This window comes from Furipterus horrens, unplaced genomic scaffold (assembly GCF_987537825.1).
Source record: "Furipterus horrens unplaced genomic scaffold, mFurHor1.1.pri manual_scaffold_9, whole genome shotgun sequence".
NCBI classification, from domain to species: domain Eukaryota; kingdom Metazoa; phylum Chordata; class Mammalia; order Chiroptera; family Furipteridae; genus Furipterus; species Furipterus horrens.
The window spans coordinates 57,759,549-57,784,621 of record NW_028327179.1 but is presented as its reverse complement, the minus strand read 5'-3'; the positions used below and the strand labels follow the sequence as shown (position 1 = coordinate 57,784,621).

The 25,073-nt window shown below is 39.3% G+C and overlaps 1 protein-coding gene across 1 annotated transcript in view; it reads right to left on the bottom strand.

Moving 5' to 3' along the window:
* POU6F2 (POU class 6 homeobox 2) overlaps positions 1–25,073 on the bottom strand; it is a 724,957-nt gene that overhangs the window by 348,719 nt on the left and 351,165 nt on the right. Inside the window, exon 4 of the mRNA XM_090286751.1 lies at positions 16,070–16,298. Within this exon, the coding sequence (XP_090142877.1) occupies positions 16,070–16,298 (229 nt within the window). The remainder of the gene's footprint in view (positions 1–16,069; positions 16,299–25,073) is intronic.

The following is a 25,073-nucleotide window of genomic DNA, read 5'->3' as shown; positions in this document are numbered from 1 at the left end:
GGCGTGTCTTTAGAAGATAAAAAACAAACTGACAGTTACATTTTTGGCTTCTTATTGCACTCTGGTTATATAAGGGTAAGCAACAATCAAAAACTTCATCATCAATGCATAGATTATGTCCAGTAAAAGAGTATTAAATCCAGGGAATTACATGAGCTCCAGCATAAGTTGGTGTAGAACTACTACACATGTTGGAAATTCTCTCAGTCTCCATTGGCCAACATCTTCCTCTGCCAGTGGTTTGAATTGCTGTGTTCCTTCCCTAACCTCTTCTCCCTCAGAAGTTTCTTCCCTCCCTGGCTATGTCACATATATTGATGGTTTCAGGATCTCCACCACCAATTCCATTCTGAGTTTTAGATCCATGTACTTCAACTGGCTACTTGTATCTCCATTTAAATTTCCTACAGGAAACTTGAACTAATCATGTCAAATTGAATTAGCCATCTTTCTCCTTAATCTTATTCTACATTTAATTCATCACCAAGTGCTACCAAACCCAACTTGTTTATGTCTTCTAAATCAGTCCTCTGCTTTTCATCAGTGACACTAACATTCTTTCTTTCCTGGATTATTGCAAAAGCCTCCTTCCTAACTAGATGGGAGGATTTACCACAGTACCTGGCAAATAGCAGATGCTTTGTAAGTATTTTTGAGAGCTTGTTTGGAGGTCCTAGCAGGGGAGCAAAGCCACTCAGATACCCTTGACTGAAGACCGGTCCTCTCCTCTAGTTGGGAAGGTTGTTCTCTTCGACCAAGAGCACTGCTTCAAGGAGGGAAGGCACATGGATTGGTGAGGGAGGAAGGGGATACCAGCCTAGCCAGCCAGATTAGCCTAATCAACCCTGATGAACAATGGGATGACAGATGTCGCTGCCAGATCGCCATCACATCCTAGTAAGTATTTTTGAATTTGATCCATCATTGTGCACAGTTCATGGGAAGAAATGAGGTTTAGTTTTTCACTAGATGGGGCTGAGACATAATGGCTGTGACCTCTCACTGGGAATCTGCCCTGCAGCAAGTGCACACATAAGAGAAAATAGGACTTTCTTGGAGAGTGTTAGCTCTCTGGTCTGTCGTCGTCGGCAGCCGTCCGTCTCGAGAGACGATGGTGTAGCTTCTTCAGAGTCTATCTGCACCGCCAAGACTGGCTGTGCAGTCCGACTCGGGAGTGACATGGTATCTGTCTCCTCCCGTGTTGAATCGACATCTTGCGATGACGCTGAAGCTACAGAGCCTGGGCAGGGTAATATGGAGGGTCTGCTGTTGCCCATGCAGCAGACACCCCCTCTCTTCGCAGCTGAAGGGTCCAAGGGAAAGACGGAGTCAATACAGCTTGGCTTCAGGTGCGCCGCAGGAGTTGCCGGTGTTGACTACAACGTCAAACCGCCTTAGGGACTCCGGCTCCAGATTTTCTGTCGGGGTTTACTCCCTTAGCCTTTCCCCTGAAGAGGTATGCCGCAAGGCAGCGGAGGTTTTTTTGGAGTCAGAGTTTTCCTTCTCTGATGTACCCTGACTGGAAGATCGAACCAGCGACACTTAGCTCGCAGGCCGACGCTCAATCCACTGAGCTAAACCAGCCAGGGCATCTCTGGTCTGTAAACAATGGGCAAAGGGGAATTGGGGACCATCTCTAATTTCCTTGTTTTCAGTATCTCCCCAGTCCTTGCCCCCCCACCCCCCACCCCTCGCTTCTTTCAGATACAGAAATCCCCTGTATTTGGCTCTGAGGAAAATTTGAATAATCCCAGTTCCCTTTCATCTGTGATAATGGAATGAGATTGAGAAGCATTTCAAGTCTTCCCCCTTTTAAGCATCAGTGCCATTGTAGTGGCAACCATTTTGAAAAGAGCTCTAATGTCCGGCTTGGAATCTAATCCAATGTGCAGATCCTAGTGTAGACATGTTGCTAGATGCCATCAAGAGCACTGATGGATTTATAGTTTTATTATGTGCAAACTGGGGATCACATTACTGCCCTGACTTTTGCATTGAAATTAAATGCTTTGGCTTTGCTTTGACATTTATGTGGCAGCTGGAAACCATTATCCTTTGACAATGTTTTATTCCATTGACAGTATCTTTTAAGTACACAGTATACTAGTCATACTCCTCATTCATGCACTTCCACTTTAATCCATGCCCCAGTGCCTCAGTAACACCTGCTTCAAGGATAATGTACTACAGAACAGGCTCTCCAGGTATTTTAAATAAAAAGTCTGAAGCTTCGGAGATATGAAGGTTTAAAAAACTGCCAAAGGAAGACATGTTGCAACACTTTTTTGTAACTTCTTTATAGTGGATTTGGTATTATTGTATGGCATGTCATGTAGGGCTCTTCTGAATTACACTGCAAATGTGAATTTATGCACTAAGTATTTTTTTTCTTTTAAGTATGTTTTATTGATTATATTGTTACAGTAGTCCCAATTCTTTCTTTCCTTTGCTCCCCTGTGCCCAGCACCCACCTTCCCTCCAGCAATCCCACCCCCCTTGGTTCATGTCCATGGGTCATGCATATAAGTTCTTTGGCTTCACCCTTTCCTATATTATTCTTAACTTCCCCCTGTCTATTTTGTACTAAAGTATTATGTTTCTTAATCCCTGCACCATTTCTTTATTTCTCCCCATTCCCCGTCCCAGCTGATAACTGCCAAATGACCCCCATACCTATGATTCTATTCCTATTCTGATTAGGTTAGTTAGATTTTGTTTTTATTTTTTAGATTCAGTTGTTGATAGTTGTAAATTTGTTGTCATTTTAATGTTCATTATTTTTTATCTTTTTCTTAAGTAAGTCCCTTTGATATTTCATATAATAATAGTTTGGTGATGATGAACTCCTTTAGCTTTACCTTGTCTGGGAAGCACTTTATCTGTTCTTCCATTCTAAATGATAGCTTTGCTGCACAGAGTAATCTTGGTTGAAAGTTCTTGCTTTTCATCACCTGGAATACTTCTTGCCAGTCCCTTCTTGCCTGCAAAGTTTTTTTGAGAGTCTTAGAGGCACCCCTTTGTAGGAAACTCTCTGCTTTTCTCTTGCTGCTTTTAAGATTCTCTCTTTATTTTTAATCTTTGGCATTTTAATTATGTGTCTTGGTGTGGTCCTTTTTGGGTCTAGCTTGTTTGGGACTTTGTGCTTCCTGGACTGGTAAGTCTATTTTTTTCCCCAAATTCGGAGTTTTCCTTCATTATTTTCTCACATAAGTTTTTAATTTCTTGCTCTTTCTTTTCTCTTTCTGGCACCTCTATGGTTTGGATGTTGACATACTTAAAGCTGTCCCAGAGGTTCCTACACCTCTCCTCATTATTTTCAATTCTTGTTTCCTCATTCTGTACTGGTTGACTCTTTTTTTCTTCCTTATGTTGTAAATCATTGATTTGAACCCTGGTTTCCTTCTCTTAACCATTGGTTTTGTGTGGATTTTTCCTTTGTTTCATTTAGCATAGCCTTCACTTCTTCCTTTACGCATCTGCCATACTTAAGCATATCTATCAAGCCTGTGAGCATCTTTATCACCAGTGTTTTGAACTCTATGTCTGTTACGTTGGCTATCTCCTCATAGCTTAGTTCTCCCACTGGAACCTTGATCCATTCCCTCTTTTCGGCCATACTTCTCTGTCTTCTCATCTTGACAAGTGCCTGTGTTTGTTTGCCTCTGTCTTGGGTGGAGCTGTTGCTCCTGTTACATTTAAGGGGTGGAGCCTTACGTATTCATCAGTAGAGGGTGACCCATTTTACCACGTTGTGGCACTTTTTGTGGGGGAGGAGTCATAGAGGTAACAATGCTGCTTGCTCAGCATTTGCCTCTTTTCCATGCACTTCTCCCACTTTTTATGGGACTGGAGCCTGTCCAACTGTTGTCCTGACTGTCGTTACCAGAGTAGGTGGCTCTACGAATATCCTAGGACTCTGCGGGCCCTTTAAAGAAGAGGACTCTGCTGAGAGAACAGCAGTTTCTTCCTCTGCCCCAACCCCCACTGGTTTGCACAGTCAAAAGCAATGAGGCTTTATTTTCCCCGGCACTGGGACCATGAGCTGTATGGTCTGGTCTGGTGCTGGGAGTGCTCCCCAGATTTTTCTCCCAACTTTTTATAATGTGTGACTGTGCTTTCCAGTGGCCTGCTGCTGCTGCCAGTGCTGCTGCCATCACACTACGTCCTCTCTACCCCAGATCTGCCCCTCCTACCTATTTGGATGAGTATTTCTTCTTTATATCTTTGTTTGTTGGACTTTCATGCAGCTCGATTTTATGGAACTTCTGGTTGTCTCTAATTTTGAGGTAGTTGTATTCCTTCTTAGTTGTGGAGGGAGAGGCAGCGTGTCTAAGTCTCCATCTGGGCCAGAAGTCCAGTAAGTATTTTTAATATTGGACTTTGTGAGCAAGCCATTAACCAGAGACTGAGAAATTATTACCTACAATTCTAAAAGCCAGAGTCCATTCTCCTCATTTTTGTGGCAGGTAGTGCATAGTCCTTTGTTCTTTTTGTGAGTGACAGTTAGATCTCTGCTCACAGGTTCACAATGCCCCTAGGGATGTGACTTTCTGAATGTGGGCATCATGAGCCTAGCTTAAAAGTAAATCACAAGGAATAACATTGCACATGGCCACCTACTTGTTTTCTTATTCAAGAATGATACCAGAATGATCAGTTCACATTCCCACCTACCCTCAACCACTCCCCACCAATAATTTTTCCTGTGGTCAATAAAATCAAGGCATTTAAATGCAATTTTATTAATACTAAATGTTGCTCATACAAAGTGAATGCAGAGTTGCTTTGTGTTTGTATTGTGTTTAATTTGAAAATTAATCCACTTTGAGTTAAATGGTGCTTTCTTACAGAGGCAGTTAGAAGGTCAAGACAACAGACCCATAGACTTAAATTTGACAATGCTAGTAATGATGCTTGGGATATGATCTTTCACCTTAATGAATACAAGGTATTTTGATTTTTGAAATAATATTTATTAATGTAGAATCTTTAAGAAGGAAAGCAGTCATTCATAACATCTCACTGTCTGGAGTCCACAGTAACACATTGTTGTACATAGTATTTTTCTTTTTTTTGTGCTATGTGTGTGTGGGGGCGGGGTCAGGGGAGAGGCTTCTTTTAAAGAATTGGGACCAAACTGTGTGCATTTGAAATCTTTATTATTTTAATGTTAGCATCTGCCTCTGAGAAATAGAGCCATTAACATTTTCTACAATGAGTTTCTCATTTCCATGAGGATTTTACAAGATTTCATTTTACTAGTTTTGTATTCACCCATTATTTTTAATGTTTTAAAACAAGTTGGTATTTTATAAGCACCACAGTACCCATTTATATTTTTCCTTTTATGAAAAAATTGAGATATATTTTACAAACCTAAAATTTATCATTTCTTGTGTACAGTTTTACAAATTTGATAAATGCATATAATCTTGTAACCACCACCATAACCAACACAAAGAAGCATTGCATCAGTCTCAAATTCCCTTGAACTCCTTTACAGTTAACTCCTCCACCTACCTCATCCCTGTTCACCCTTAGTCACCACTGATCTTTTTCAGTCCCTATAGTTTTGCCTTTTTAAAATGTTACATAAATAGAGTCATATTTATATGTGCTAATTTGTTATTTTAAATATTCCCCAGTTGTCCCACATATTAATTATCCACTTTTATATTTATTATTCAAATTTTATAAATATAAAAAATATACTTTAAGAAATAGTTAATGTGTTGTGTTGTAAGGAACCCCACAGATAGTCCAGGCAACCTAATGGGCTCACCAAATGGAATTATAGAATCTCAGTGTTGGAAAGAATGTTAAAAATCTAAGTCAAATACTCATGAGGTGTATTTTCAGTGTAGTGGTCATTGAACAATGTAGCGTGTTGTTTTCGATCACAGGTAGGAAAAGCACTCTCTTCTCAAAAGTACGTTCAGTCCCACTGGCAGCAGGCCTTACTAGGCAACTTGCCTGACCAAGATGTAAGGGGATGTGGGCCACTTGTGAGCTACAGCTCAGAATTCCTAGAATGAAGATGTACAGCAAAGCCTTGGCTGACCTGCAGTCAACATGCATTATGAAATAAATAAATAAATTTTTGTTATATCTTAGTGAGATTTTGTACATGTTTGTTACTGTAGCATGATCTAGGGGAAAGCTGAAGATACTAACCTCTGTCATCGGATTGTTCAATGTTTCTTTATCGAGAATCTATAGTTAAATTTTCCCAGCACTTAGGACTTCTCCCTGGGACACTCTTCCCAGGTCCCTTGTGTCCTCTGGGTCTCTATCCAGTGAAGAGACTGATACTGATGACCCTGTACAAAATACATCACATCCCCTTCTTGCCACCCTCATCCCCTCCATCTGCATTAATCTGTGGACTAACAGAGAAGTACCTTCAGGGATTCTCTGCATTCTAAGTCAAAATCATGGCCTAGTACACTATGAAAACTCAATATTTGTTGAGTAAATGAATAAAATTAGTGGAAAACAAAAATAAATAAGCCTATTTCTTGTTAAGCTGGCATGATTCTTTTTACTATCAGGTAATTAAAACTATATAACATGATATGTCTGCCCTTTGATTTGTCTTCTGGTTCCAAAGCTTTGTCTAGGTTTTTCTCTTTAATAAACAGCTTTTGGTCTTTCACACTTCTTATATTATAAGGTGCTTCAAGCTCTTGGAATTACAGAGATGTAACTAAGTAAATGCAAACATATACCCATGAAAATATCATGGCATAACTTCATTGTGCTTAAGTACACCTGTCTCTAATACATCAGGCCCTATTATGGCCACTTAGCATGCACAGAAAATGCCAAGAAGGCCGTCCAGTGTTACCCCTTCCTGCTCCTCATTACTTGTAACCTCAGGCTCCATAATATTCACTTCAACAACAACCAAAGCTATTCACAGAACTCTGTAGAATTTATGCTTTTCATTTCTTTTTCTTTACATTGAATGTTCCCTTGACTTTACTCTTCACTTGACTGGCTCTTACTAATTCTTCAAAATTCATTTCTCTGATTCATCCATCCATGCATCCATTCTCCATTCCTTCATTCATTTATTTATTTCTGAGTACCTGTGATGAACCAGGCACTGTTCTAGTACTTGGACCATATCACTGGACCAAAGATGTCTATCGTGGGGCTTACATTCTAGGGGCAGGGCCAGAGAGAAACAATACATATTGCCAACACATTAAATGGGAAATGCTTCTCTACAGAACCAGGGTCATTCATCACAGTGTGGCCTCTACTGCTCTGCATGGCTACACTAGTAGTTATGACCCAAAGTGTTTTAAAAGAAAGAGGGGGGTGGAAAAGACTCAATAATCTTTGAGATTTTAAGGCTATGTGGAAGGTAATATGTGTTATGAGAAAAATAAATAAAGGAAAGCAGGTAAAGGAGAACAGAAATACTGAGGGAGTACAAGGAAGATAGCAGGTTTGATGCATTCTGGGGGAAAAGTGCTTCAGGCAGAGGGAACAGCCTGACCAAAGGTTCCTGGAGAAGAGCATATTCAAAGAACACCAGGGAGGCCAGATGCCCTCACACCAAGCCTGACTGAATTGAAAGAGGTGTGAAGCTCAGAAAGCAATATAAATTAAACCAAACATGTGTACCTTGGAAAAACCTTTGGCACATGAAACTAACTAAAAGCAAAAGGTCAGAAGCATTCTTGGTTTCTGAGAGAACAAGATTCCCAAAAAAGCCACAAGTCTTTAACTGCTGAACACTAAGCAACTGCTGGTCCCAAAGCTTCCATAAGCCATACCTAAGCTGAGAAAGTCTCCAAAGAAAGGTATATTCCTCAACTTTTTCTTCAGATGATGAACAGGGAAGAATCTCCCAGCAGTGTAGCCAAGTGCCCGGAAAAGGGTGACCAAGGATCTTTCCTAGAGACTCCAATGGTGGACCCTCTCCCTGTCCCCAAGAGAGAGAATCTTCACAATGTCTGTCTCTAGGACACAGAAATGGCTATGGATTAACAAATTGTGGAATATTCTTATGGAGGAACACTACTTGAAAATGAAAGGAACTAAAGATCTGCATAATGTGAATGAATCACAAAGACATTATGCTGAGCAAGAAAAGCCATACTTACTGCATGAATCCATTTATATGAAGTTCTAGAACAGACCAAACTAATGGATATTGACAGAAAGAAGATCAGGGTTGCCTCATTGGAGAAAGGAGATTGACTGCAAAGGGACATAAGGGAACCTTTTGGAGATACTTAAATGTTTTATGTAATGATTGCAGTGGATGAAGATGGCAAGAGTGTATACAATTATCAAAACTCACTGAGCACTTAAGAGTCATGTATTTTATTGTATGTAAATAACACCTCAATTAAAATGACAACAAAAGCAATCAAAAAGAGAATAATAGGTAACCTGCACATGAAATTTCTAACCTCAAAACTATTCCCACATATTTTACATGGCACATCCTTTAATTTGGAGGGACAGAGCAAACCAGGGCACATTTCCTGCCAGAGATAAGGGCAGGAAAAACCACCCTTGGCCTTGAGTTTCAACTTGCTTTGAATCTAATTGCTTTTCTATGTTCAGGTTATGTGCACTCTCTGATGTACTTTTGATTATTAATTTAAATGTTATCCTGGAGTTAACTGGAATGTTCACAATTTGATGTAAATCTCCTAGGTAGACATTTATATTCTCCATTTATGTCACCCACAGTGATTAGTGGGTTATCCCACCTGGCCTGTATAAGGAGAGCAAGTCACTAAACTGAATCATCAATTCTAAATGCAGACCCACTTCTGCTGTCCCACTAACCTCTTTGCTACTTGTCACATGTTGAGGCTGTATTTATCTACATTTTATGCTCAAATCTAAAAAAAAAGCAAAAAATCCAATATATTTGAATGAGTTCCATAATGAGAACTTTATTTTGCCACATCAAATAATCATCCAATTTTCATACTAGGACAAATGCAAATTATATTTTTGTATAGCTATCTGTATTTCAAACTAATAAGTAAAATGAAAGACACTGATTTTTAAAGAAGTTCATAAAGTATGTGACAGAGAAAACGTAGTCATTTTCTTTCCCTGAGGTTTATCATCATTATTAGTCTTGTTTCACAGGTGTTTTGATGACAGTTACATGAAACCAAATCCTCATGAGCACACAACAGACAAAGGACATAAGAATGGAGGGACCCAATGTAGTGGTAGTGGGAGGTACATGAAAGGGAAAGGGGCTCTCAAAAGTAAGATAGGAAACAACATAAACTTCACCTACTTCATTTCTAGGTCTTATCTGAGTTTAGAATATTTCAGGGCTTGAATGCAAGCAAGAACTCCAAAATACTTTCCTTAAAATATTCAGAACCTAGGCCCCACCTTTGGAATCTGAGTTCAGAGTCTGTCTCAATCTCAATCCATGCCCACAGTAGGTCCTTACAGGTCTATAGGTAATTCCAGTGGACAGGCCAGCATGCATCCTGCTCAGAGCCCTCTGCTTTTGAGGGAAGTGCTAGCATGCTTCTTCAACATGTTGCCTGTGTTCCATACCACATCATCGAGGCTTCCCCCTTACACCCATATTATAGCTGATTGGACAGGAGTGGACACTTCAACACAGGGCAGTCAATCTTTAGTCTAGCCAGTAGCTGATGAGGTAGGCTGGAATGAAAAGATTCACCCCAACAAAAACTTGAGTTTTGAGGAGTTTGGATTTTAGACAGCTGTGGAGATAAGAATAAAGATAAAGATGTGAAGATAAAGATAACATTGGAGTTTTCCTAAAGATGCATGATTTGGAAAGATGCATGTACTCTAGGAAGACAAAATGGGACGTGAGTGGACCAAAATGATGAGTTAGCCAAAATGTCAACCAATGCAGTAGAGGACAGGCAAGAGGAAGAGCAGGAGGAGAGGAGACAGGTTATTAGTAACCCTGGCTGAGGAGGTCATCTTCTGTCTTCTCAGAGGGGAGAATGATGCAGCTTGCAGCCCCTTGGTTCACTGGATTGCCTAATCCCCAAATCTTATTCCACTAACCCCGAGGGAGGGCTTCTCCTAAAATTTTATAAGATTTTAAACTTCCTATTCCCATCTGTTTCCTTCAAAAAGATCATACCATTTATGAGACAGGACTGCATCTCTTTCTTGCATGGGAGGATCTGAGAAGGGAGAACAGTCACAGGCTATGCAGGTGGGATTTCTCTCTCAGCAATAAAAAGCTTTTGCTGGGTAAAATCTTGGAGCAGGGGACTTCTGGCCAAGATGGAGACAAAGGTAGACACATTTATCCTCCCTCCACAACCATAAGAAGGATTACATCTACCTCAAAACTAAAAGCAAGCAGAACTACCAGAAAATTGAACTTCAGGGAAGTCCAACAAAGATATAAAGTAGTAATACTCATCCAGTCAGGTAGGAGTAGTGGAGCCAGGGCACAGAGGATGCGGTGTGGTGGTCCAAGGCAGTGGCTGTGGCCAGCTGGCAGAAAGCACAGTCACACATTATAAAAGATAGGAGAGACACCTGGAGAGCAATCCCAGGCCCAGACCAGGCCATGCAGTTCACGGTTCCAGTGTTGGTGAAATAAAGCCTCATGGCTTCTGACTGTGAAAACCAGTTGGGGTTGGGGTGCTGGAAGAAACTGCCAATCTATCAGGAGAGTCCGTTTGTTTAGAGGGCCTCCACAGCCCTAGAATGTCCATAAACCCACCCACTCTGGGAACCACAACCAGGGCAACAGCTAGAGGGGAACAAGTCCCATATGGGAAGCAGGAGTATTGCCTGGAAAAGGGGCAAGTGCTGAGCAAGTGGCATTGTTCCCTCTCAGGCCCCTCCCCCACATACAGTGCCACAACATGGTGAAATGGGCAGCCCTGCACTGATGAATACCTAAGCCTCTGTCCCTTACAATGTAACAGGTACAACAGCTCTACCTAAGACACAAAGGCAAACACAGGAGACTGTCAAGGTGAGGAGACAGAGAAGTATGGCCCAAAAGAAGTGGATCATGGTTCCAGTCAGGGAACTAAGTGATAAGGAGATCGCCAATCTAACAGATGCAGAGTTCAAAACACTGGACCACCAGTGTGCTCACAGTCTTGACAGACATGCTTGAGTATGGCAAACACATTAGGGGAGAAGTGAAGGTTATGCTAAGTGAAACAAAGGAAAACCCATATGAAACCAATGAAGAAACAAGAGTGGAAAAAAAAAAAAAGGAGAGGATTAGGAACCTCTGGGACAACTTTAAACATGCTAACATCTGAATCACAGGGGTACCAGAAGGAGAAGAGGAAGAGCAAGAAATTGAAATCTTAGTGAAAAAATAATAAAAGAAAACTTCCCTAATTTGGTGGAGGAAATAGACATACAAATCCAGGAAGCACAGAGAGTCCCAAACAAGCTAGACCCAAAGAGGACCACACCAAGACACATTATCATTAAAATGCCAAAAGTTAAAGAAAGAATGGTAAAAGCAGCAAGAGAAAAGCAAAGAGTTACCTACAAAGGGGTTTTTATAAGACTATCAGCTGATTGCTCAAAAGAAACTTTGCAGGCAAGAAGGGACTGGCAAGAAGTATTCAATGTGATGAAAAGCAAGGACCCCAACCAAGATTACTTTATCCTAAAGTAAAGCTAAAGGAATTCATCATCACCAAGCCATTACTATATGAAATTTTAAAGGTACTTATTTAAGAAAAAGAAGACCAAATTTGTGAACACTAAAATGACAACTCACTCACAACTATCAACAGCTGACTAAAAATATTAAAAACAAAAACAAACTAAGCAAACAAGTAGAATCAAAAGGGAATCATAGGTATGGGGAGCATTTGGACGGTTATCATCTGGGAGGGAAAATGGGGATAAAGGGGGAAATGGTGCAGGAGTTAAGAAACATAACTGGTAGGTATAAAATAAACAGGGGAATGTTAAGAATAGTATAGGAAAGGGTGAAGCCAAAGAACTTACATGCACAACCATGGACATGAACTAAAGAGGGTGAGATTGCTGGAGAAAAGGCAGGTACTGGGTGGAGGGGAGTAAAGGGAAAATAAATTGGGACAATTTTAACAGCATAATCAATAAAATATACCTTAAAAAATCTCAGAGCAATGGTTTCAATAATGCTTTAGTAATACAAGAGAACACCCTTTAGTCTTGGAGACATGAATGTCCTAACAGAAGCAAAAATATTTCCAAATAAATTATTCCTTTTAATCATTACCTTCATTCAGAGGCCTGGGGTGGTGAGGGGCAGCAGGAAAATTAATGAGGGCACTTATCACAGTCACACAGCTTCCCATTACCCCGAGATGCTCAGAATCCAGAGACAGTGGTGGAGTTGCCAAATAAATTTTGCAAAAGCTCCCTAGTCCAGTTTTTTATCAAACTTCAGTACATATAAGAATCACCTGGGAATCGTTTAAAAATGAAGACTGTTCTTTCCAATAAGACAGTCTTACAGATTCAAACACTTGTTTGTGGGTTATGTTGCATAAATTAACATGTGTTTTCTGTTTTCAAAGGTCATAAGCCTATGATCTCATTACCTGAGTGATCATCTGTACATATAGGCCTCACAATCCTGTTTGCATTGCTGCCTCCTGAGACTCAACGGTTTGGCTGAAATAAGTGGCTGGGTTGGTGAAGAATTGGGTGGTCTGTGGGCTTCACTTTAAAACATGTTTCTCTTTTCTATCCGAATGGGTTGGACAGACAGGGCCCAGAGGTCTGAGAGGAGGGAAACCTAAAATATTCCCCTCAGCCCAAACTAAGTATAGTGGGCTAAAGGGTTTTGGATAGGTGTGACGTGCCTGGCAGACCTTCCTCCAAAGAGCTTTTTTTTTCCTTTCCGCTAATATGGGACATTGACAAATTAATCCCTGCCTTTTGTCATCTAGTGGTTATGGATTGAATGATATCTTTTAACCCTGTTGCCAAATCTGTTGCCCCCAAAATACAAGGATGTAAGCCTGTTAAACCAAGCACACCATTGTCTGGGGATAGCCAACTGACCTGGAGTCTGCACGATCCTTCCCCATGTGGGAAGGCCAGCCTCCCCTCCACACCCCTACTCTTATTAGGGATTTCTGGACCCAAGGGTAGGTATGATGACAACCATGTCCAGCTTGAAACAGCTAGAGGAGCTCAAGACCTTCGCCCATTGTCCTTTATAAGATTATAAAGGATATTAAGTCTGAGAGGGAGGGATTGTTATTTTTTATTGTTAAAAACATTTATTTATTTCTTTAAAGAATAATATAGTAAAGAGTGAAGCTGGAGAACTTGTATGTACGACCCATGGGCATAGACTGGGGGCAGGGTAGGGGGAATTGCTGGGGGAGAGGTGGTGCTGGGCAGAGGGGAGCAAAGGGGAGAAAATTGGAACTATTGTAATAATATAATCAATAAAATATACTTTAAAAAATGAAGACTGTTCAGTAGGTCTGGGGTGAAGCCTGAGAGTCTGCATTTCTAATATGCTCCCATAAGATGCTGATGCTACTGGTCTGGTGACCATGCTTAGGAGAGATTGTGATAAAACCCTTGCTTCCTAAGCCAAGAAAGATGCATGTGTAACATTATGTCATTAGTACTCATTAAAATACATGCATGAATCACAGCCTCTGAGACTCTGAGAGCTATTTTATGTCATTTGATAGGGAACATAAATGAACCAGCTCTCAATGCCTTTAGTAAAGAGGAAAACACTTGCAAATGTATTCCTGAATTCTAACCCATTAAAACACTGATGTCAGTGATTTTTTTTTTTCTTAGAAAATTTGTTGCTTTTGAGTTAGAAGAACAGATAGGCTGGAGGACTGGACACATAAGTTAGAGAATAGTCAGAGACAATTCCAGCTGGTCAACTTGTTTCATGAATAAAACCTTAACCTTTCACAATGAGGAAAATGAAACCATCCATAACTAAGCCTGTCATATGGAAGCAGGCCCTACTTCAGACTAGGGGTTTAACACAAATCTCTCCCCCTCACACTGACCAATAAAATCTCTCTTATAAAACTACCTGATAAGGTGGGGTATCTATTACAGGTGGACAGACTTATTGGTTATTTCCAAAGATTCTTAGAAGCCTGAGGCTAAGGTTATTGTGCTCATTGTCTAGGGGTGGGCCATGGGGAAGGGGCACAGCATTCTACCCTCTTGATTATATAAATATGTGTAAGGACTCCTTTTGAGGTATCATGTAGCCCATTTATAAGATCAGTGCCCTTGAAAGAGGATTGTCAAGGGCTGCAGTTCTCAAAAGCTGGTGAGATCATCACTGGGCTGACAAAGTGACTGACTAGCACTGCCCTTCAGATGGTAGACACCGGTCTTGGGCACCTTGGAGATATGAGATATTTCACTATTACTGTCCTCACTGCCCTTGGATTTTTTTTTTGCATGGTGACTAACTCTTTCTGGTTTGCCTGGCACTTTCTTGTTTTCACAGTAACAGTCCCATGTCTCAAGAGAACCCCCAGACACAGGACATATTTAATATTTTTAAGAGAGAGAGAGAGAAACTTGATGGAAGTTTGGAAATTCATACTGGACCGGTAACTAATTCTGAACCCTTAAAATGACTAAGTAATAAAGCCCTAAGAATACCAAACTGTAATAAAGTTTTTAAAAAGCCCAGGTTTTTGAAATCTGACTTTGGTGTTTATTTTAACCAAGCAGGATTAATTCATGACCTACAAGCCCCACAAGCTTATGTTTATTTATAATATCCAATATTCCCAAAAGCACAAATGTTCCAAATAGAAGACTGCATTTTGATAATGCCCATTTCTTCATTAAGATTTCATCATCCACCAACATTAAAAAGCCTCTTCCTACACTTCATTGCTTTTGCTTTCGCCATGTTTATTCTTGACATATTTGTTTAATGTTGAGATCTTGGCTTCTCAGGCACTCTCAAATTTGCAACAAGCAAAGTTTGTGCATTAACATGTCCTGGGCATGCATGATTTATGAATGGCTGTTTTCTTGGAACAGTTTATTGGTAGAAGGGATACTTAGTTTTAAACATTAAAATAAAAGTTAAGAAGTAGCAACAGCGATGGGATATTAGAACATAACAGTATGTAAAGAAGCTTGAGTCAAGAGTTAATTAGTTTTTACTTGGTGTATTTCCTAATCTGTGGACTGGTGCACTGACCAATCTAATAGGTTATAAGGAGCCCTGACACTTGATCAACTAAAAATATACTTTATATGGTTGTTCTGAAAACATACCCAACCAAACTCTCACTCTGCAGAAAGAAACTTAGTTGCTAATATTTATATCAATGGAGAAAACAAAGATCTTTGCCTAGTCCAAAATAAATTTGTTTACTCTTTATTAAGTATCTTAATTATACTCCAGTCATTTCCTATCATTAAATATTTCCTTTTAAGGAGTCTCTTGTAAATCGGTTTATGAGTCAGTGTTACCAAATCTTTTAAAGAAAAGTCAAAACCTTCATAATGTCAAGGAAACTACCCTTTCGGAGTAGAGTTCAACTCTTGCTATATGCTCATGTAATAGAAAGGTGCAATAGTTGAGTTTGTTTTTCTCATAATAAACTATCATCTCAAAAAGTATAATTTTGCTTAATAATTATAACTGAAATATACTTAGTAAACAAAATAACAATTAAACTAATTACTCCAAATGATTCCTTGTTGAGATGTTTCAACCACTTCATGCACAAACCAGTCACATCTCACTGGTTGAAGATGGCTAAATTAGAGAACTCATGAGGCTATAACTCAGGTCCTCAAGTAAAAACACAATAATTTTAAATGCAAGTTTTTGATGATGATTGCTCATAAATATTTCCAGAGGACCTGAAATTAACCTTAGGAAATGAGGACTAATAAAGCTCAGGGCTTGAGCAAGCTCAGGAGTCACAAGACAATTTGAAACTTTGCTTCCTGCTTAAGCCTTCTATATTCTTTATGGTGAAAGCAGCTCTGAACCACATTCATCATTCAGGGTACTTGACCACTGTATAAAACACTGGCCAGTGGACAGAGACATACATGACACACAGACACAATGGCTTACCTTGTAGATTTTGCAATGGCAGAGTCATAATGCCTCCAGCTGCAGCTGCTGCTACCAGCCCTTGGATGTTGGTGAGATTCGCAGTAGGCAATGTGAGGACCAGTCCTTGTTGCCCTCCTAGCTGTCCGGCCATGTTGAAGGGGATGAGGATAGGCTGGTTGAGGGCTGGTGTACCTCCTGGCATCACACCAGTGAGAGCAGAGGCTAACTGCTGCGCCGTCAGAAGTGACTGCAAGGAAATAGATAATCCCAGCTCACTTTCCAGTGGAGCCAAGGCTTTAGAGCATCTTTTCTTCTACTTATTCAGGGTCAGTAAAGTTCCTGGACAAGTAGTAAAGAAACATGTTCTAGTCCAGGAAAAAAAAAAAAAAAGATTGGTAGAAAAAAAATAGAAATAGCATTTTACTTATATTTTTGGAAAATTCCATTTTGTTCTAACATCTTCTAAGGAGTTCAAGTACCTTTAAAAGTAATACCTTACACTTACATATTATTTTTCCAATTAAGTTTTATTTGATTCTACCCTTATATTTATGAAACTCTGCTAATTTATTGTGTTGTCCCAGAAAAGAATTTATTGAGATCCATAGATTTTTTTTTCAAAAATAACAATAAAATTCTGTTCTCATCTATTAAATTAGCAAAATTAATGTGAAAGATTTACTTCATGCTAGTGAGTCTGTAATGACACCATTATGTGGATTTAGGACATGTACCCTGTCATAAGCTTTTTGGAAAGCACTTTGGAGAACCATATATAATTCAAACAAAAGAAGGATAAATGCATGAAAGTGGGCATTACATATTAAAATACATAAATGCTGAAAATAGTTTGTTAAACTACTAAGCTTGAAAAGATATCACCTAGTTTTTAAAATGAATCATTAAGACACCTTCTTTAGAAAACAGAAAAAGTTTTTAAGAATATATGCATAAAATGGAAAGTGATTAAGCAAATGGTAATGAAATCATTGTTAAAATGGAAGATTATCTTGTATATGTATAATGAAAGGATCAAAAGAGAAATTTCTAGAAAAATATTTAATGTGGATAATTTTTAAATGTTTTAAATATTTCCTTTGTTATACTCTAACATTCTTTGTCTAGTTAAAACAACATTAAAAATACATGTTTAGAATCCAAGATGGCGGAGGAGTAAGTGGAAGCTACACTAACCTCCTCCAAGGATAAGTCTGGATTTACAACTTAATTGTGGAGAAATCGTTTGGAATAACCAACTGAACACTAGCTGGAGAGAAGTCTTATAACCACGGAAAGACAGAAAAGGCCACTTCATCACAACGTGACTAGTAGGAAATGCAGAGACACAAAAAGGCTGGCTGGACTCCCACTAGTGGCAGCTGAAGGAACTGAGAAACAGCTCAGCAGCTGGAAGGTCCCCCTGAGAAGGGTAGGGTCTAACCCCCCAGCTGGGCTTTCCAGCCTACAGCAACAAAGCAGAAAGTAAAATATTATCCAGCTGTGAAAGGCGAAAAGCTACAGGGTTTCTTGCTGGCCTGAGAGAAACAGATGGAGAATAAGAGCTGTTAAGTGGATCACGTAGGAAAATATTTTGGCACCCACTTACCCTGGGCTCAAGCAGAGGGAGGACAGAGAGGACTAGAGACACTTGGGGAGAATTTGGGATAGTGGCTATGAGGGGAGAACTAAGTGAGCAGCCGACCGGGTCCCAGTGCTGATTCGTTCCCCATACTGAAGGCAGACGATTCCCCTCCAAGTGGCATTAGCCTCAGGGGAAGCAAAAGCCCTGCCTACAGGAATTAAGCTGCCACACCCTCGGTCCATAAGCTGATCACAGATTGAGTAGATTAACAACTAAAGGAAATAGGCACCCTGGCTGCTGTGGCTCAGTGGATTGAACATTGACCTGCGAGCCATGTGTCACTGGTTCGATTCCCAGTCAGGGCACATTACTAGGTTGCACGTCAAGTCCCCAGTTGGGGGCACTAGTGAGAGGCAACCACAGAGTGATGTTTCTCTCCCTCTCTTTCTCCTTTCCCTTCTCTCTAAAAGTAAAATAAATAAAAAAATTAAAAAATAAAAAATAATAAAGGAAAAAGGCAAAGGCAGTAAATATCTGGTAGTCTCCAACAGCCTGCCTAAGCCCAGACTGGTACATGATCTGACGCCACTAGGGGCAGATCCAAGAAGTGCAGATCAATCTAAGAAGCAGCAACAAACAAGAAGAATCACAAAAATGGGGAGACAGAGAAACAACGCCCCATCGAAAGGCAAGGAAGAATCCCCAGAAAGAGTGCTAAATGAAATAGAGGGAAGCGACTATCAGACATGAAATTCAAAAGATGGATTATAAGGAAGCTAAATGAGATCAGCAAGCTTAAAGAAAACTACAAAGAACTCCAGGGAAACAACAAAAAACTTACTGAGAATTACACCACAATGAAAAAGGACATAGAAGCTATCAATAAGAGCCAGGAGGAAATGAAGAATATGATCTCTGAATTGAAGAACACAGTAGAAGGAATTAAAAGCAGGCTAGAGGAAGCAGAAGATCAGGTCACCGAGTTGGAAGACAATGTAGAAAAAACTCCCAGATGGTGCAACAAAATGAAAAAAGACTGACTGAACAAGAATGAAGAGGTTTTAAGACAGCTGAAGGACAACATGAAATGTAATAATATCAGTATCACAGAAATACTAGAAGGAGAAGAAGAGGAACAAGGAATAAAAAACCTGTTTAAAAAACTAATGACAGAAAACTTTCCTAACTTGATGAGAGAAAAAGTCACACAAGTCCAGGAAGCACAGATGGTCTCAATGATGATGCATTCCAACAGGCCCACTTCAAGACACATCATAATTAAAATGGCAACATTCCAAGACAAAGAGAGAATCCTAAAAGCAGCAAGAGAGAAACAGCTAATAACATACAAGGGAGCTCCAATGAGGCTATCATCAGATTTCTCAACAGAAACACTACAAGCCAGAAGGGAATGGCAGAAAATATTCCAAGCAATGAAAAACAAAGGCCTACAACCAACAATACTCTACCCAGCAAGGCTCTCATTCAAAATGTAAGGTGAAATAAGGAGTTCCCAAGACAAAAGAGGGCTAAAAGGATACATCCCCACCAAACCAGCATTGCAAGGGATGCTAAAGGGTTTGCTTTAAGCAGATAAAGAAACAGAGAGAGACAGAGAGGAACACAAGTACAAAGGAAGAAAATGACAATGAATAAGTATGTATCGATAATAACCTTAAATGTAAATAAATTAAATGCACCAATCAAAAGACATAGGGTATCTGAGTGTATTAGAAAGCATGACACACATATATGCTGTTTGCAAGACACCCACCTTAGAACAAAAGACCTACACAGACTGAAAGTGAAGGGATGGAAAAAAGTATTTCAAGCAAATGGATGTGAAAAAAGAGCTGAGGTAGCAATACTTATATCGGAAAAAAACAGATTTCACAGCAAAAGCCATAAAAAGAGGCAAAGCGGACATTTCATACTACTTAAGGGAAAAAACCATCAAGAGATATAAGCCTTGTAAAGATATATGCACCGAACAGAGGAGCATCCAAATATGTAAGAAAAATTTTTAAAGACTTTAGAAATGATATAGACAGGAACACACTCATAGTAGGGGACTTTAACACCCCGTTATCAACAATGGACAGATCTTCGGAGCAAATAAACATCAAAGATATTGAGGCATTGAACAACACTCTAGATCAAATGGACTTAGTTGATATATATAGAACTTTTCACCTCAAAGAAGCAAAATATACATTCTTCTTAAGTGCACTGGGGACATTTTCAAAGATAGACCACATGGTAGAACAGAAAACAAGCCTCAATTTTTTCAAGAAAATTCAAATTATATCAAGCGTCTTCTCAGATCACAATAGCTTAAAATTGGAAATCAACCTCAAAGAAAAAACTCAAAAACGTTCAAACACATGGACAATGAATAATATGCTTTAAATAATGACTGGGTTAACAATGACATCATGGAAAAAATCAAGAAGTTTCTAAACAAATGATAATGAACACACAACACCCAAAACCTATGGAATACAGTAAAAGCAGCCTGAGGGGAAAGTTCATAGCAATATAGGCCTACTTGAAAAGGGCTGAAGAATCTCAAATAAAAACCTAACCCTACAACTACAAAAACTAGAACAACAACAACAAACAAAGCCCAGGGCAAGTAGAAGGAAAGAAATCATCGACATCAGAGCAGAATTAAATGACACAGAGACTAAACAAACAACTCAAAAGATCAACAAGAGCAGGAGCTGGTTCTTGGAAAAGATAAACAAAGCTGACAAGTCTTTAACCAGGCTCATCAAGAAAAAGAGACAGAGGAACCAAATAAATAAAATCAGAAATGAAAGAGGAAAATCACAAATGATACCACAGAAATACAAAGAATTGTAAGAGATAATTACGAACAACTGTATCACAAGAAACTTGACAACCTAGATGAAATGCACAAATTTCTGGAAACATATAATCTTCTAAAACTGAATAAAGAAGAAGCAGAAAGCCTAAAGAGACCAATAAGGTCCAGTGAAATTGAAGCAGTAATAAAAAAAACTCCCAGCACACAAAAGCCCCGGACCGGATGTCTTCACAGGTGAATTTTATAAAATATTTAGAAAAGAACTAACTCCTATCCTTCTCAGACCTTCTCAGACTATTCAAAAAAATCCAACATGAGGCAAGAGTCCCAAACACTTTCTATGAAGCCAGTATTATCCTAACTCCAAAACCAGGTCAAGACACAACAAAGAAAGAAAACAACAGGCCAATATCGCTAATGAACATAGGTGCTAAAATCCTCTACAAAATATTGGCAAACCAGATCCAGCAACACATTAAGAAGATCGTACACCACGATCAAGTGGGATTCAATCCGAGGGATTCAAGTTTGGTTTAATATTCACAAATCAATAAATGTAATACAGCACATAAACAGAATGAAAGACAAAACCACATGATCATATCAAAAGATGCAGAAGAAACATTTGATAAAGTACAATACTCATTTATGATGAAAACTCTCAGCAAAATGGGAATAGAGGAAGCATACATCAACATAATAAAGGTCATATACGAGAAACCTGAAGCCAACATCATACTCAATGGACAAAAACTGAAAGCATTCTCCCTGAGGTCAGGAACAAGACAAGGATCTCCACTCTCCCCACTGCTATTCAACATAGTCTTAAAGTTCTAGCCACAGCAATCAGACAAGAAAAAGAAATAAACGACATCCAAATCAGAGAAAAAATAACGCTGTCATTATTTGCAGATGACATGATGGTGTACATAGAAAACCCTATAGACTCCACAAAAAAACTACTCAACCTAATAAGCGAATTTGGCAAAATAGCAGGGTACAAAGTCAATATTCGGAAATCAAAGGCATTTCTGTACACCAACAATAAAATAGCAGAGATAGAAAGTAGAAAAAAGTCTTATTTACCAATGCAACAAGAAAAATAAAGTACTTATGAATAAACTTAACCAAGGAGGTAAAAGACCTGTACTCAGAAAACTACATAACACTGAATAAAGAAATTAAGGAAGATACAAATAAATGGAAGCATATACCATGTTTATGGATGGGAAAAATCAACATTACTAAAATGTCTATACTACTCAAAGCAATTTAGAGATTCAAAGCAATCCTTATTAAAATACCAAAGACATATTTAACAGACCTGAAACAAATACTTCAAAAACTTATATGGGACCAAAAAAGACCCCGAATAGCCAGAGCAATCTTGAGGAAGAGGAACACAGTAGGAGGAATAACAATACCTGATACCAAATTATACTACAAGGCAACACTAATCAAAATAGCCTGGTACTGGCATAAGAACAGACATATAGATCAATGGAACAGAACAGAGAGTCAAGAAATAAACCCAGGTCTATATGGTCAACTAATATTTGACAAAGGGGGAGGGAACATAAAATGGAGTGAAAAGAGCCTCTTCAGCAAATAGTGTTGGGAGAAATGGACAGGGATATACAAAAAAATGAAACTAGACCACCAACTTACACCATACACCAGAATAAACTCAAGATGGATCAAAGACTTAAATGTAAGCCATGGCACCATAAAAGTACTAGAGGAAAACATAGGCATCAAAATTTCAGATATCCTGTGTAGCAACATTTTCACTGATATATCTCCTAAGGCAAGGGAAATAAATGAATGAATAAACAAATGGGACTGCATCAAATGAAAGAGTTTCCACTCCGCAAAAGCAAGATGAAAAGAGAACCAACCATATGGGAAAATATATTTGCTAATGATACCTCAGACAAAGGATTGATCTCCAAAACATATAATGAACTTATATGACTCAACACCAAGAAGACAGACAATCCAATTTAAAAAATGGGCAAATGCCCTTAACAAACACTTCTCCAAAGAGGACATACGGAGGGTCTATAGACATATGAAAGAATGCTCAACATCGCTAGCCATCAGAGAGATGCAAATAAAAACCACAATGAGATACCACTTCACTCCAATCAGAATGGCCATCATCAACAAATCAACAAGCAACATGTGCTTGTGAGGATGTGGAGAAAAGGGAACCCTCATTCATGCACTGCTGGTGGGAATGCAGACTGGTGCAACCATTATGGAAAACAGTACGGAATTTCCTCAAAAAACTAAAAAGGGAACTGCCTTTTGAACTACAAATTCCATTGCTAGGATTATATCCGAGGAATCCTGAAACACCAATTCAAAAAAACCTATGCACCCCTATGTTCATAGAAGCACTATTTACAATAGCCAAGTGCTGGAAACAACCTAAGTGCCCATCTGTAGATGAGTGGATCAAAAAACTGTGGTACATTTACACAATGGAGTACTATATAGCAGAAAGAAAGAAGGAACTTCTACCATTTGCAACAACTTGGATGGAACTAGAGAGAATTATGCTTAGAGAAATAAGGAAGGCAATGAAAGAAAAATATCTTATGCTATCACTTATTACAGGAGACTACTGAACAACACAAACAAATGAGCAAAATTGAACCAGAGGTATATAAACAAAGAGTAGACTAACAGTGACAAGCGGGAGGGGGAGGGAGAGAATGGGGTTAGAAGGGGAAGGGTCTAGTCAAAGAACATGTATAAATGACCCATAGACATGGACAAATGGGTGGGGACTGACTTTGGGAAAAGGGGTAGGAAGGGTGCGGGGAATCAATAGAGAAAAAGTAAGACAACTCTATAGAAAAACAAGCAAAATGTTTTAGTGGAGGAAACAAATGAAAGCAAAATAAATTAATAAATGAGCCAACCCCCCCCCAAAAAAAGAAACCTCAGATGTAGGACAGTGAACAAAAGAAAATGTAAAGTATGGAAATGCAATTTTAGTGAATATTAAAAGAACATGGGTTTTCCTTCACATTGTATACTTTTCTCCCTACCTCATCCCTCCAGAATATGGCATTCTGAAGAATTAAGCAATGACATAAGGTTCTTTGTATAAACTAATATGACCAGTTGTCAATAAAAGTTTTGTTGACCATGACTTTGACTGGAATGCCATTCCTCAAGGAGAGATGCTTGGGCTCTGGTTGTTACCAAAAAGTCCTGAGGAACTGTGATTGACTTTTGAAGGTAATAAAAGCCCACAAAAAATAAGGCATAGTACCTTGGTTGGTTGTGCGGTCCATGGCAATCTTTCCAGGGAAGGAACAAAGGTTGCTTTCCTGAAAGATGGCTTGAAGGGACCTTAAAGCACAATAGAAAACCTGAAGGACTTGGAAAAGACAGGTGTTTATAGGCAAGGCTGAATGGCAGGTATGTGGCTCCGCTTCTGTGCCCTGAAGGACAGACTGAAAGTCACCCTAAAGCTTCCTTGTGTAAGTTCCAGCAAAGCAGATGCAAAGATCATATGTGATCATTTGCTGCTCTTGTTGTGTTTATGCAAATGAACAGGATAAATTAAAACTGGACCTAATGCGGTCCCTTTAATTACAAGGAGGATAATCTTAAGGAGAAAAATCACGATTCAAGGAAAACCACAATGCTCAGTGGTAGACTATAAAGTAGTGCAGCTAACTGTCTTTAAAGTTTCTTTTCATTAAAGTTTGTTTTCTTTCATTTGAAAGTCAAAGTAGGTCTGTGACATCATCAAAGATGCTTAATTTACAGGCAAGAAGAACGTCAAATGCCTTGCAGCTTGATGTCTTTCCAATAAGAGAGTCTTGCAGATATAGAGACTGATTTGTGTGTTATGTTGCATAAATTAACATGTGTGTTCTGTTTTCATAGGGCATAAGCCTATGATCTCATTAAGTGATTGTCTGTAACTTAATCCTGTCTGCATTGCTGCCTCCTGATACTCAATGGTTTGGCTGAACTAAGTAGCTGGGTTGGTAAAGCATGCGGTGGTCTGTGGGCTTCACTTTAAAACTGGCTTGGACAGAAAGGACCCAGAGGTCTCAGAGGGGGGGAAAACCTAAAATATTTCCCTCAGCCCAAACTAAGTATAGTGTACTAAAGGGTTTTGGACAGGTGTGACGTGCCTGGCAGACCTTCCTCCAAAGAGCTTTTTTTTTTTCCTTTCCGCTAATATGGGACATTGACAAATTAATCCCTGCCTTTTGTCATCTAGTGGTTATGGATTAAATGATGTATTTTAACCCTGTTGCCAAATCTGTTGCCCTCAAAATACAACAAGGATGCCAGCCTGTTAAACCAAGCATGCTGTGGTCCCAGGACAGCCAACTGACATGGAGTCTGCAAGATCCTTCCCCATGTGGGAAGGCCACCCTCCCCTCCACACCTCCACTCTTATTAGGGATCTTTTGGACCCAAGGGTAGGTAGGACAATGACCATGTCCAACTTGAAGCATCTAGAGGAGCACGAAGATCTTTGCCCATTGTCTTTTATAAGATTATAAAGGGTCTTAAGTCTGACAGGGGGGAATTGTTATTTTTTGTTGTTATAAAATTAATTAATTAATTTTTAA